The sequence below is a fragment of the Mesoplodon bidens genome (genome assembly GCF_964165515.1).
Source record: "Mesoplodon bidens genome assembly, chromosome: 2".
NCBI lineage: Eukaryota > Metazoa > Chordata > Mammalia > Artiodactyla > Ziphiidae > Mesoplodon > Mesoplodon bidens.
The window spans coordinates 51365123-51380179 of NC_138177.1; the positions used below are offsets into that span (position 1 = coordinate 51365123).

The 15057-nt window shown below is 38.7% G+C and overlaps 1 protein-coding gene across 1 annotated transcript in view; it reads left to right on the plus strand.

Annotated features, from left to right (window-relative positions):
* CR1 (complement C3b/C4b receptor 1 (Knops blood group)) overlaps nt 1-12144 on the plus strand; it is a gene marked incomplete at its 5' end in the record, with an annotated part of 68930 nt that extends 56786 nt beyond the window's left edge. Inside the window, 2 exons of the mRNA XM_081257640.1 lie at nt 8023-8127; nt 10567-12144. Coding sequence (XP_081113766.1) covers nt 8023-8127; nt 10567-10579 — 118 coding nt within the window. The 3' untranslated portion in view covers nt 10580-12144. The remainder of the gene's footprint in view (nt 1-8022; nt 8128-10566) is intronic.
* Nucleotides 12145-15057: the final 2913 nt, after the last annotated feature.

The following is a 15057-nucleotide window of genomic DNA, read 5'->3' on the forward strand; positions in this document are numbered from 1 at the left end:
AATGGAGAGAGGCAATCTTCCAGAAAGAGAATTCAGAATAATGATAGTGAAGATATCCAGGACCTCAGAAAAAGAATGGAGGCAAAGATTGAGAAGATGCAAGAAATGTTTTACAAAGATCTAGAAGAATTAAAGAACAAGCAAAGATGAACAATACAATAACAAATGAAAACTACACTAGAAGGAACCAATAGCAGAATAACTGAGGCAGAAGAACGGATAAGTGAGCTGGAAGACAGAATGGTGGAATTCACTGCTGCAGAACAGAATAAAGAAAAAAGAATGAAAAGAAATGAAGACAGCTGAAGAGACCTCTGAGACAACATTAAATGCGAGAACATTTGCTTTATAGGGGTCTCAGAAGGAGAGGAGAGACAGAAAGGACCCGAGAAAATATTTGAAGAGATTATAGTGGAAAACTTCCCTAACATGGTAAGGGAAATAGCCACCCAAGTCCAGGAAGTGCAGAGAGTCCAATACAGGGTAAACCCAAGGAGAAACACACCTAGACACATAGTAATCAAATTGGCAAGAATTAAACACAAAGAAAAATTATTGAAAGCAGCAAGGGAAAAATGACAACATAGAAGGGAACTCCAATAAGGTTAACAGCTGATTTCTCAGCAGACACTCTACAAGCCAGAAGGGAGTGGCATGATATACTTAAAGTGATGAAAGGGAAGAACCTACAACCAAGATACTCTACCCAGCAATGATCTCATTCAGATTCGATGGAGAAATCAAAACCTTTACAGACAAGCAAAAGCTAAGAGAATTCAGCACCACCAAACCAGCTCTACAACAAATGCTAAAGGAACTTATCTAAGCGGGAAACACAAGAGAAGGAAAGGACCTACCAAAAGAAACCCAACACAATAAAGAAAATGGAAATAGGAACATACATATTGATAATTACCTTAAACGTGAATGGATTAAATGCTCCAACCAAAAGACACAGGCTTGCTGAACGGATACAAAAACAAGACCCATATATATGCTGTCTACAAGAGACTGACTTCAGGCCTAGGGATACATACAAACTGAAAGTGAGGGGATGGAAAAAGATACTCCATGTAAATGGGAATCAAAAGAAAGCTGGAGTAGCAATACTCATGTCAGATAAAAAATACAGAATGTTGTAAGAGACAAGGAAGGACACTACGTAATGATCAAGGGATCAATCCAAGAAGAAGATATAACTGTTATAAATATATATGCACCGAACGTAGGAGCACCTCAATACATAAGGCAACTGCTAACAGCTCTAAAAGAGGAAATAGACAGTAACACAATAATAGTGGGGGACTTTAACACCTCACTTACACCAATGGACAGATCATCCAAACAGATAATTAATAAGGACACACAAGCTTTAAATGACACAATAGACCACATAGATTTAATTGGTATTTATAGGACATCCCATCCAAAAACAGCAGATTATACTTTCTTCGCGAGTGCGCATGGAACATTCTCCAGGATAGATCATATCTTGGGTCACAAATCAAGCTTCAGTAAATTTACGAAAATTGAAATCATATCAAGCATCTTTTCTGACCACAACGCTATGAGATTAGAAATCAATTACAGGGGAAAAAAGGTAAAACACACATACACATGGAGGCTAAACAATACGTTACTAAATAAACAAGAGATCACTGAAGAAATCAAAGAGGAAATCAAAAATTACCTAGAGACAAATGACAATGAAAACACAACAATCCAAAACCTATGGAATGCAGCAAAAGCCATTCTAAGAGGGAAGTTTATAGCTTTACAAGTCAACCTCAAGAAACAAGAAAAATCTCAAGTAAACAATCTAACATTAAACCTAAAGGAAGTAGAGAAAGAAGAACAAACAAAACCCAATGTTAGCAGAAGGACAGAAATCATCAAGATCAGAGCAGAAATAAATAGAAACAAAGCAACAATAGCAAAGATCAATAAAACTAAAAGTTGGTTATTTGAGAAGATAAACAAAATTGATAAACCATTAGACTCCTCAAGAAAAAGAGGGAGAGGACTCAAATCAATAAAATTAGAAATGAAAAAGGAGACGTTACAACAGACACTGCAGAAATACAAAGCATCCTAAGAGACTACTACAAGCAACTCTATGCCAATAAAATGGAAAACCTGGAAGAAATGGACAAATTCTCAGAAAGGTATAACCTTCCAAGACTGAAACAGGAAGAAATAGAACATATGAACACACTAAAAACAAGTAATGAAATTGAAACTGGCATTAAATATCTTCCAACAAACAAAAGTCCAGGACCAGGTGGCTTCACAGGTGAATTCTATCCAACATTTAGAGAAGACCTAACACCGATCCTTCTCAAACTCCTCCAAAAATTTGCAGAGGAAGGAACACTCCCAAACTCATTCTATGAGGCCACCATCACCCTGATACCAAAACCAGACAAAGATCCTACATAACAAAGAAAATTATAGACCAACATCACTGATGAATATACATGCAAAAATCCACAACAAAATACTAGCAAACAGAATCCAATGACACATTAAAAGGATCGTACACCATGATCAAGTGGCAGTTATCCCAGGGATGCAAGGATTCTTCAATATATGCAAATCAATCAATGTGATACACCATATTAACAAATTGAAGAAGAAAAACCATATGAGCATCTCAATAGATGCAGAAAAAGTTTTGACAAAATTCAACACCCATTTATGATAAAAACCCTCCAGAAAGTAAGCATAGAGGGAACCTACCTCAACATAATAAAGGCGATATATGACAAACCCACAGCCAACATCATCCTCAATGGTGAAAAACTGAAAGCATTTCCTCTAAGATCAGGAACAAGACAAGGATGTCCACTCACACCACTATTATTCAATATAGTTTTGGAAGTCCTAGCCATGGCAATCAGAGAAGAAGAAATAAAAGGAGTGCAAATTGGAAAAGAAGAAGTAAAACTGTCACTGTTTGCAAATGACATGATACTATATGTAGAGTACCCTAAAGATGCCACCAGAAAACTACTAGAGCTAATCAATCAATGTGGTAAAGTGGCAGGATACAAAATTAATGCACAGAAGTCTCTTGCATTCCTATACACTAATGATGAAAAATCTGAAACAGAAATTAAGGAAACACTCCCATTTACCATTGCAACAAAAATAATAAAATACCTAGGAATAAACCTACCTAGGGAGACAAAAGACCTGTACACAGAAAACTATAAGACACTGATGAAAGAAATTAAAGATGATACCAACAGATGGAGAGATATACCATGTTCTTGGATTGGAAGAATAAATATTGTGAAAATGACTATATTACCCAAAGCAATCTACAGATTCAATGCAATCCCTATCAAATCACCAATGGCATTTTTACAGAACTAGAATAAAAAATCTTAAAATTTGTATGGAGACACAAAGACCCCGAATAGCCAAAGCACTCTTGAGGGAAAAAAGCGGAGCAGGAGGAATCAAACTCCCTGACTTCAGACTATACTACAAAGCTACAGTAATCAAGACAATATGGTACTGGCACAAAAACAGAAATATAGATCAATGCAACAGGATAGAAAGCCCAGAGGTAAACCCACGCACCTATGGTCAACTAACGTATGACAAAGGAGGCAAGGATATACAATGGAGAAAAGACAGCCTCTTCAATAAATGATGCTGGGAAAACTGGATAGCTACATGTAAAAGAATGAAATTAGAACACTCCCTAACACTATACACAAAAATAAACTCAAAATGGATTAGAGACCTAAATGTAAGACCAGGCACTATAAAACTCTTAGAGGAAAGCATAGGAAGAACACTCTTTGACATAAATCACAGCAACAAATTTTTTGATCCATCTCCTAGAGTAATGGAAATAAAAACAAAAATAAACAAATGGGACCTAATGAAACTTCAAAGCTTTTGCACAGCAAAGGAAACCATAAACAAGATGAAAAGACAACCCTCAGAATGGGAGAAAATATTTGCAAATGAATCAACAGACAAAGGATTAAACTCCAAAATATATAAACAGCTCATGCAGTTCAATATTAAAGAAACAAACAACCCAATCCAAAAATGGGCAGAAGACCTAAATAGACATTTCTCCAAAGAAGACATACAAGTGGCCAAGAGGCACATGAAAAGCTGCTCATCACTAATTGTTAGAGAAATGCAAATCAAAAGTACAATGAGGTATCACTTCACACAATGGGTATCATCAGAAAATCTACAAATATCAAATACTGGAGAAGGTGTGGAGAAAAGGGAACCCTCTTGCACCGTTGGTGGGAATGTAAATTGATACAGCCACTATGGAGAACAGTATGGAGGTTCCTTTAAAAACTAAAAATTGGGGCTTCCCTGGTGGCGCAGTGGTTGGGAGTCCGCCTGCCGATGCAGGGGACACGGGTTCGTGCCCCGGTCCAGGAAGATCCCACATGCCGTGGAGCCGCTGGACCTGTGAGCCATGGCCGCTGAGCCTGCGTGTCCGGAGCCTATGCTCCTCAAGGGGAGAGGCCACAACAGTGAGAGGCCCGCATACTGCAAAAAAAAAAAAACAACTAAAAATTGAATTACCATATTATCCAGCAATCCCACTACTGGGCATATACCCAGAGAAAACCATAATTCAAAAAGACACATGCACCCCAATGTTCATTGCAGCACTATTTACAATAGCCCGGTCATGGAAGCAACCTAAATGCCCACTGACAGACAAATGGATAAAGAAGTTGTGGTACATATATACAATGGGATATTACTCAGCCATAAAAAAGAACAAAATTGGGTCATTTATGGAGACGTGGATGCATCTAGAGACTGTCATACCGAGTGAAGTAAGTCAGAAAGAGAAAAACAAATAACGTATATTAACGCATATATGTGGAACCTAGAAAGTGGTACAGATGAACCAGTTTGCAGAGCAGAAATTGAGACTCATAAGTAGAGGGAAAACGTACAGACACCAAGGGGGGAAAGCAGCGGAGGTGGGCGGGGATTGGTGTGATGAATTGGGAGATTGATATGACATGTATACACTGATGTGTATAAAATTGATGACTAGTAAGAAGCTGTTGTATAAATAAATAAATAAAATTTAAAAAAACTAATAATAATCTTTTATAAACACCATTTATTTTTTAAACTTGCCAAAACCTTGCAAGGATTCAGACCTAAATAAAGAAATGGGGTTTTTTGGGGTTTTTTTTGTTTGTTTGTTTTTTATGTGGTACGCGGGCCTCTCACTGTTGTGGCCTCTCCCATTGCGGAGCACAGGCTCCCGACGCGCAGGCTCAGCGGCCATGGCTCACGGGCCCAGCCGCTCTGTGGCATGTGGGATCTTCCCGGACTGGGTCACGAACCTGTGTCCCCTGCATCGGCAGGTGGACTCAACCACTGTGCCACCAGGGAAGCCCAATAAATGTTTTTGACTGGGAATAGAACATACACAGCTTGTGTACTAGTTGATTTAATTATAACAAAATCAGTGTGGTCAAAGTCAATGAGATACGAGCAAACTATATCCAGGAGAAACAGTTTGAACTTTGAATGAACAGTTTTCTATAGCAAATGTTCTAAGCAAATACAGTCTCCTAAAGAAGCTTTACAGAAATTGTAGTTTTGATATGCACAGAGGATGCCAATATAAAGTTTAAAAAAAACAAAGTATCACATTAGAACTTCTTGCAAACAATCTAGCCATTTCCTGCCTCTCCCTGAATTGTCCTTTCTCACACTCTTTAAATTCTCTCTTGTCTTCTTGATCTCCACTACACTCCTCACTATGCCCCTCCACAGACAATGAGCTACTTGTGAACAGGGACCACCTACCTACAAGGGACTCAAAATAATTTTTACTTAATGACTTTTGATCTCCACTTTTACAGTAGTCAAGACTAGTAGTAAGAATAGCAATAGCTAACATGTTGTTTACAAAATGCTTTACCATTTGTGGTCTTCTTTGGCCCTCAAAGCAATTCTGTGAAGTAGATAGACCTAATAATATTATTATCCCAAAGCAGAGAAGCCTCTGAGCTGCAGAGAAATTCAGTGACTTGCTTAAAATCATATCAGTGGGAAGTTGTTAAGAGTTAAGACTCCAGTCCGAGTTATCTGAAGCAAAATCATGAACCCTTTCACACATTCTGTTGATAATTTTCTTTGCCCATTTCTGAATCTGATTTTGTATCACTGAATTTCAGTATCTAGAATTGTGTATAGTACAGGGTTGAAATACTTCCTCTTTATTTCAATAATTCTTTTTTTTCTCCCTCTATTTTATTGGATTTGTCTTAGCTACTCTGCTATAATGAGTCAGTATCTTTCTAGAGAATGGTAGGCAAACTCTCATTTTTCACTCTATTTTGAGTTATTAGCCTACAAGAGAATTATAATATTTCTGTAAGGGCCTCTGTCTTATTAAGGTTTAGTGACAATTTTCCTATTTGTTCATGCAAGGTTTTTTTCTGTGATATAACCTCACTGGATTGACATTTCACTAGTTCTTTTTTAAAAAAAAGGTCTTATCTGCACACTTGTTATTTTACTATGTATTTACTACCTCAATAATTTGTGACAAATTTTAATCAAGAAGTCATGCACTGATTACTGAGAAATAATAGATTCCTCCATTCAGAGCCCAGTAATCCTTACCTGTTGTTTTTGCCTCTGATTCGCTCCAATTTCTATACAAGACAGCCCCTTGTCCACATTCAGATAAAGCCTGAAGTCTTCATTAGTATTATGTGTAGAGTTCAGAATTATTAAGGCCGCTCTCTGGAAAGGCTCGCTGCATTACCCTCCATTCACATTAGCCACCATCAACCACTTGCACAGCCATTCTTTGAACACATACTCACTAAGGTTGTATCCTCTCACGCCCCACGTACCACTCAGCATCCAAGACCACTTTCAGGCCATTACTCACCTAACCACCTAGTCACTGCTCCTTGGACGCCCATCCAACGTGGCTGTCCAGCCCTCTACGCTTCCTCATGCATGAATCTCAAGTTGCCCTTCTTCATCCTGCGGACACTTTGCTCCTGACTCACAGTCTCCTCTTTGTCTCAAGTGGTGCCACCATCTAACCTCCATGAGAGGGTAAAGAGGAATAATGAGGAAGTACTGGGAAGTGGTGGAGTGAGTGAACTCTTTGTGCTTCCATTCTTAAATCCCTAATGCCAAGCTAGACTTGAAATCTAAAGGTACTAGTATTGTATGATTCATCATTTCATTTATGTAAAGTGAAGTGCTGATTAAATGAACCGCAAAGGCAGAGGAGCATACCCGGTAAGACCCTGGGCTTTGCAATAGGTAAGACCTGTGTTCACACTCACTTACTACTATGAGACCCTCAACAAGATACATATCCTGTCTAAACTCTACTTTCCTTCCCTACAAAATAGGGAAAATAATAGATTCTACCTCTCTTAACACAGGTTCTCACATATGGTGAATGTCAGAAAAGTTAACTCTATTTATTGTTATCTACACATGATTGTTATTACTGACATTTAAAAGTAATTAAGTACTTCTATTTACTGTCAGTTCTCATATACCTTCATGAAAACTACTGCTGCTCTCCTAACTGTGGGTATTAATGGTACAGAAAACAGAACTTACATCTTCACTACATGGAAAGAAAGAAGCCTTGTGTAAAATTGCAGTGCAAAGCCATTCACATTGTGAAGCCTAACTAAATGTCACAGTATTGTGGTGAGCAATATTTACTAATCAAAATTACATTGGAAATAGTGAAATGTGTTATTTTAAGTATGGACACTTGTCTATAAGCAATTTAGAATCTTCTGACACAATATATAGGATGGTTTTATTATTATTTCCTAATGCAAGTTTTTACTTAGACTTGAAATGTGGGATTTGGTTTTTTTCTTTTTAGATATCTTCAAAGATTTGAGAAACTTGAAGCAAAGTATGGCCTAAATTTTAAAATGAAAGCTACTAATTTCTTTCAACACTGAAAGTTATATATTTAAAATATTTTTCCTATTTTTCTCCATTGTCAATTAGCAACAATACAGATGAAAACTTGAAAGAAGCAGTTATCCATTTGCATCCCAAAGAAGGCAGTGGTGTCCATCCTCATACTCTGCAAACAAATCAGGAAAATATCAGGTACCTAATACATAAACTGAATTCAAAACGTTTTCAACAACTCAAATGTTGAAAATGAAAGTAGGATTTGAATATGCTATGGCACGAGTTGGATCACTGATACCAAAGGAGATGGAATGTACTTCAGGAGCTGGAAACGCCTTTGTGGTTTTTTTCTTGGATTGTTGTTTCCAGTGATTTGGGGGTGATGACTCTCAGTGCTCTGCACAGGCAGTTTCTTTTCAAAGCTTTCCTACATTTTTGTGCATTTATGCTATGAACCTTTGAGAATAGTAAGCTTTTCTTTTTCTTTTGGAACCCAAGCATTTACTCAAGGTGCATCTCAATCTGTGCACATTGACCGTTGATCGCCTTTTTAAAAACAGGTAGAAATTCCTTAATGACATTGTCTCAAATTTCCCTTTTAAAATTGGAATTTTGGCCACACTATTTCACAGGAGTAAGGTTAATCATTTGTGGCAACATATGGTTGACAAGGAGTGAGTTAGAGTCTGTAAAAAATTAAGACCTGTGCACCCAGACCAGGCGCAGGGGCAGAGGGGGCAATATAGCCATCTCCAGTGTCACAGCGCCATGTTAAAGGACATGAGAATATTCAATGATGCAGTTAACACATGATGTTGGGAAGTCTTGTGAGGTGGAAGGAGAACAGTGATGAGGGATTCAGTGGCAGTAATAACTGCGAGTGACAGGTGAGCTGATGAGCCTCATCAGGGGTGTCCATTAGTACAAGAACAGTGTTCCTGGCCTTGAGAAACAGGAGAGGCTTCAGCATGGCCAAGGGAGCATTTGGATATCTTGAACTATACAGTAACTTCTTTCGATCTTACTGCGAGTAGGGGAGAAGGACATGCTATCTGAAGCTGACCCTCCTCCAAACCTCGAGCTCCTGTTTATTTCCTCTAACAAAACCATCAATCAGAAAAGAGACTCAAGGAATCATTTTTTGTGTTATGAGGGACCTGTGTGTGTTCCAGAATGAGGCTCTTTTTATTTAGTTGCTCAATTCTTTTTTTTATTTTTGGCTGCGTTGGGTCTTCGTTGTTGTGCGCGGGGCTTTCTCTACTTGCAGCGAGCAGGGGCTACTCTTTGCTGCAGTGCACAGGCTTCTCATTGCGGTGGCTTCTGTTGTTGCAGAGCACGGGCTCTAGGCACATGGGTTTCAGTAGTTGTGGCACATGGGCTCAGTAGTTGTGGCTCGCAGGCTCTAGAGTGCAGGCTCAGTAGTTGTGGTGCACAGGCTTAGTTGCTCTACGGCATGTGGGATCTTCCCGGACCAGGGCTCGAACTCGTGTCCCCTGCACTGGCAGGCAGATTCTTAACCACTGCACCACCAGGGAAGCCCAGTTGCTCAATTCTGAGAACTCTTCCTTTGACAAAAGAAGCAATGAGGAAAGGTCAAGTTATTGTTAGTCTCTTATTGATTTATGATGTCGACTGAAAAGAACGCATAACATGAGAGTTGTGAGTTAAGTTTTATTTGGGGCAAAATGAGGACTATAACCCGGGAGACAGCATTCAGATATCTCTGAGAAATCGCTACAAAGAGCAGCAGGGAAGGTCAGTATATATGTGATTTTGGCGGTGGGGGGATATATGCAGTCAAGCCCACATTTTTGCAGAAGGTTGCTGCTAGTCTTGTGAAGGTTGCTGCTAGTTACAAGGAGCAGACATCACCATGAAAACTTTTAGTACTTACCTAGATAGGAGATGCAAGAATAAAAATAAAATCTCATATAATCTTCTCCTGAAAATATCTAACTATCTGAAGGCCTGTTCTGCCAGTTTTTTCCAAAGCACAGAGTGCCTCATTCCTGATCTCCACCCTGAACTCCTTTCAGAGGATGTCGAAAGTCAGCAGCTGTAGCAGCTCATGATTTAATCCTTGTAGAGGTAGATGGCAAGTGCCAGATGGTAGTTGGCAATGCTATACTTCTTTGTGCCCGACACAGCAGCCACAACAGAGGACAGTAAACACTTCTTTTATTTATTTATTTATTTATTTATTTATGGCTGTGTTGGGTCTTCGTTGCTGCATATGGGCTTTTCTCTAGTTGTGGTGAGCGGGGGCTACTCTTTGTTGCCGTGTGCAGGCTTCTCATTGCGGCAGCTTCTCTTGTTGTGGAGCATGAGCTCTAGGTGTGTAGGATCAGTAGTTGTGGTTCACGGGCTCTAGAGCACAGGCTCAGTAGTTGTGATGCATGGGCTTAGCTGCTCCATGGCATGTGGGATCTTCCCAGACCAGGGCTCGAACCTGTGTCCCTTGCATTGGCAGGTGGATTTGTAACCACTGTGCCACCAGGGAAGTCCAAGTAAACGCTTCTTTTAAAACTTGTAATTTATGTACAATGCTAGCATCGTGATTATCAGCATATAAATTCTGGGTAGTTCAGTTGTTGACCACGCTGTCATCTAAATAAAAATATCTTGTTATTTCAGTGTCCTTCCTTGACAAAGTACTATAAAGCTGGAGAACACCTCCAATTAAAATGTTGATTGGGAAGGAGCCAATTCATTTCAACAGAATAAGATCTGAGACTCATAAAATCTTTGAAGTGACTTCACAGAGATGCAAACATGTGCACTTGAAGATGCTGAAGCTCTACCAGTACCTAGTGAAGCACCCTCTTCTTAGCTTGGATTACAGTCACCCCTTCACCCTCTTCTCTTGTGCAGAAAGCACACATTATCTAGTCAGGGGAAAACTACACTTAGGATTTTATAAATAGTCTAACTATTTAAAGAAAAAAAGTGTTGCCTATGATTTCTGTTTGTAAGTTGGTCATTTTTTTTTCAAATGTTTATAATAAGAATGGGCTCATTAGGGCAAATTTGGAAAATGCAGGGAGAAGAGATGAAGAAAAGTCACATTAATTATACTACCCAGTGGTAACCATTGTTAATATTTTAATTCATGTTCTGCTAATCTTTATATATGTTTCTTTATACACATATGTTTTTCTTTCTTAAATACTTTCTTTTTTATTGAATAGAATCCACTCATTTTAGACAGTTGGGAGAAAAATGTACAGTATATCAGTTTTCACTTTCTCAAAGGAAAATAAATTAATTTCTGTTTATTAAAAAGGCATTGGGACTTCCCTGGTGGTCCAGCGGTTAAGACTCCATGCTCCCAATGTAGGGGGCCCAGGCTGGATCCCTGGTCAGAGAACTAGATCCCGCATACCACAACAAAGAGCCTGCATGCCACAACCAAAGATCCCGCACGCCGCAATGAAGAGGCAATGAAGATCCTGCGTGCTGCAACTAAAGACCCAGCACAGCCAAATAAGTAAATAAAAAATTTTAAAAAGGTATTAAATGATTATAGGGGAGATGGGTCAAGACTATTCAAGGGAAATAGCTGGAAAAAAAATTAAGCTTTGGATATTTCCTAAGCTCTATTTCAAAAGCGCTTTGACCTATGTTATTAATTTAAAACTACTAAAATTTAAATAAAAATAATTTTTATCATAAAAGTAACTAGCTTACTTTTGTATCCATTCAGAATACACTAAATTAACTAAGAAAGCATGACTTTTAATAATTTATCAAGCTAATAATATCAGGGAGGGAAAATTTCCCTCTGGAAATTCTTATAGCTGGTCTAAGAATTAAATTGACATTAGACAGATTAACAGGAGAAAATCAAACCAATTTTAATAACATGTTTATGTGGGAGAAACCCAGGAAAACTGAGTAACTCCCAAAATGGTCAGAGCACTCCCCTTAAATACCATTTTCAGCTAAAGATGAAGGAGGATGTTGGGGGTAGTGGTTTGGGACATTAAAGGGGAGGAAGGTAATTTACATGGAGGTGGAAAAACAAATGTTTGAAAAATGCTTGCTGGGCCAGGCAGAGACAATGAGACTCAGAGTAGACTGACCTCTAGGCCCTGCCAAGTTCCCCCCGCCACACTGCTCCCAGCACTTCAGCCCATATTCTTTGCACATATCTCTGGATATAGTCCTATTCCAGGAACAATCACTTTATCTAAAGTTTTTAAGCAGCTAACAGGGTGGTAACAAGGAAAAACTTCCTGAGCTTTGTGTTTCTTAAAAATAATCAGCCTAGGGCTTCCTTGGTGGTGCAGTGGTTAAGAATCTGCCTGCCAACGCAGGGGACATGGGTTCAAGCCCTGGTCCGGGAAGATCTCGCATGCCGTGGAGCAACTAAGCCCGTGCACCACAACTACTGAGCCTGCACTCTAGAGCCCGCGAGCCACAGCTACTGAGCCTGCATGCCACAGCTACTGAAGCTGATGCGCTTAGAGCCCGTGCTCTGCAACAAGAGAAACCACCACAATGAGAAGCCCGCAACGAAGAGTAGCCCCCACTCACCGTAACTAGAGAAAGCCCGCGCACAGCAACGAAGATCCAGTGCAGCCAAAAATAAATAAATAACTTTACTTAAAAAAAATAATAATCAGCCTAATAATCCTCATGCCAATGAGACACACTTCCAGGTGGCACATTTTATTCCCCTACAATAAACAGGTACTGACACCTTCTAAATAAGTAGCCCTGGAATCTTTAATGCATCCACATCCTTATAGATCAAAACTTTATTTGGTATAATATTATCAGCCACTCTAATGATCTATAAAAAATATCAAATCTTTCTGGATATTTAACCATAGATTTGTATAAGACTACTGCTAATTTCTGTGTAATTCTGGGTTTTAAAGTATATTATTCCACATTTACCTTGATAAATATAAAGAGTGAACTGGACATCAACTTGACTTTCAATTTAAAATCATACAAGATAGAAAAATAAAACAGTATAAGCAAAGAAAAATGAAAGAAAAAATTGCAACTTATATTACAAGCAAAGGGTAAATGGCTTGAGGCTTAAAAATTCAAAGACAACTGCTGCTCACCTCACAAAATACAGGCAAAGGACATACACCTACATCAACAAAACAAAAGACAAGTAGCCCCTGAAAATATGAAAAGTTGCTCAATGTTTTGCTTAGTTAAAATTTTAGCAATCTCTATTATTTCTTGGGTTTCTGAGGAAGTAAATTTTAAAGGAGAACTAGAAATCAACTGCTTGGGAATCAACCATTCTTACAATCAAAATTTCCCATCACAAGAAAAAAATTCTCATTTCTTTTTTCCCCCCCAGAATGGAGTATGTCAGTGAACAATGTGATTAAAAAATATTTGATGTGTGTGACTTTCTAACTGCAAGAAATCTGTGTGTTTCTGTAAACATCAGTTATCTATGGGAAATATGTGTTTAAATTATGTATATATTAACTATATATATACTATGTAATAATGTATATACTGTCCACTGAAAGAAAAACTCACAAGGTAAAAGTTGTGAGTTAAGTTTTATTCTGGGACATTTCTGAGGACTACAGCCCAGGAAACAGTCTCTCAGCTCTGAGGAATGGCTCTGAGGAGGTAAGGCAGCAGTCAGGATATACATGAATTTTTTGCTGGAAAAAAAAGCAGACATGTAGTTGAACATCAAAAGATTACTGCTAATCCCAAATCTCAAGTTAATGATTTTATTGCTTTTCTAAGTATGAAAGATATTTTTCCTTAGATATGCATCTTAACTATCTAGGGGCCTATATATCCAAAGCACAACATACTTCCTGTTTTTCTCCATCTTGAATTCCCCTCGGGGTGTACTGTCCATGAGCAACTGCAGTAGCTAATGGCTTACTCCTTGCAGAACTGGAATAGCAGGCAACATTTTTTTCCTTCACATTACTAATTATGGGTAAAATACTATATTGCTTAACTTGTGTTACTGAGCACTTCTGTTCACTTCTGACCTTACATATTTCATCTGAAAAGCAGGGGCTGGACCAATTGATCTCCAAAGGTATTCCTAGTGCTAACATTCTAATATTTTGTTTCACTTGCCTTTTTCTACAGTTAAATGTGAGATGTAAGTTAAAGTACATGAAGTTTAAATGTAATTTGTCTCAGCATTATAATAAGAAAGGAATAAGAGATTTTATCTTTGCAAATCAACTTGTGGAATATGGTTTGTAATATATTTACTGTGTAAAGATTTCAAAAGCCAAGGGGAAACAAAATGAATATGTGATCCTTATGAGAAACGCCTTCCTTTCTGTACTTGACTGGGTTCTGAATCCCTGTGTTGGATGTGGCACCACAGTAATGCTCTTGAGGTTAACAGCCAAGTAAGAAGGTCAATTTGCTGGCAGGTGCCTACCAGGTACAAGTAGAGGTGGCAGAGCTCCCAGGACCAGCCTCAAATAGGTGGCCTAACCATCCTGTTTAGCCATTCTCTTTCAGGTTTTCACAAACACCTAACCTGTAAAGCACCATGACAGGGGAAAGCCTCTTCTGAGAACATTCACAGGACCCTTCATGCTGCTACGCTCACCTCTGAAAAGCAAAATGTAAATATACCAATTTAGGAGGCAAAGGATCGTCTAACATTGTTTTATTTAATGAAGTTACCCTAGGTTTAATGACATCCACAGACACCTCCCTCTACCTTACCGCTATTCCTAAAGCTTACAGGAGAGCTACTACGTAGCTCAAAACCTGGTCTACAAACAATCGTATTCTCCATTCTCTCCTCATTTTATCGCTGGCAGCTTGATAAAATCTTCAGGGAGAGTTGGAGGAACCACTAGGGTTTAAGCCCCTACTTCACTCAAAGCCTCGACTCTTGAGTTCTATTCCTCTCAGCACCTTAGGAAGTTCACAGTCAGTACTCTCCCTTTGAACTCAGTCACTAAAATGATCTCAAGGCTAAGGGTTAGACAGTAGGTCCACTTCATAGGTCAGCTTGCCATGCCTGATTTAGGAAAGTTTTCTCTGCAGACAGTTGTAGACAAATCCTTTCAGAGACAAATCCTTCTTTGTTCCTAGTGGCTAAAATTACTAAAATCAAAATCTCTCAGGACCTTCCCAGCATTTGGTAAATGCGCA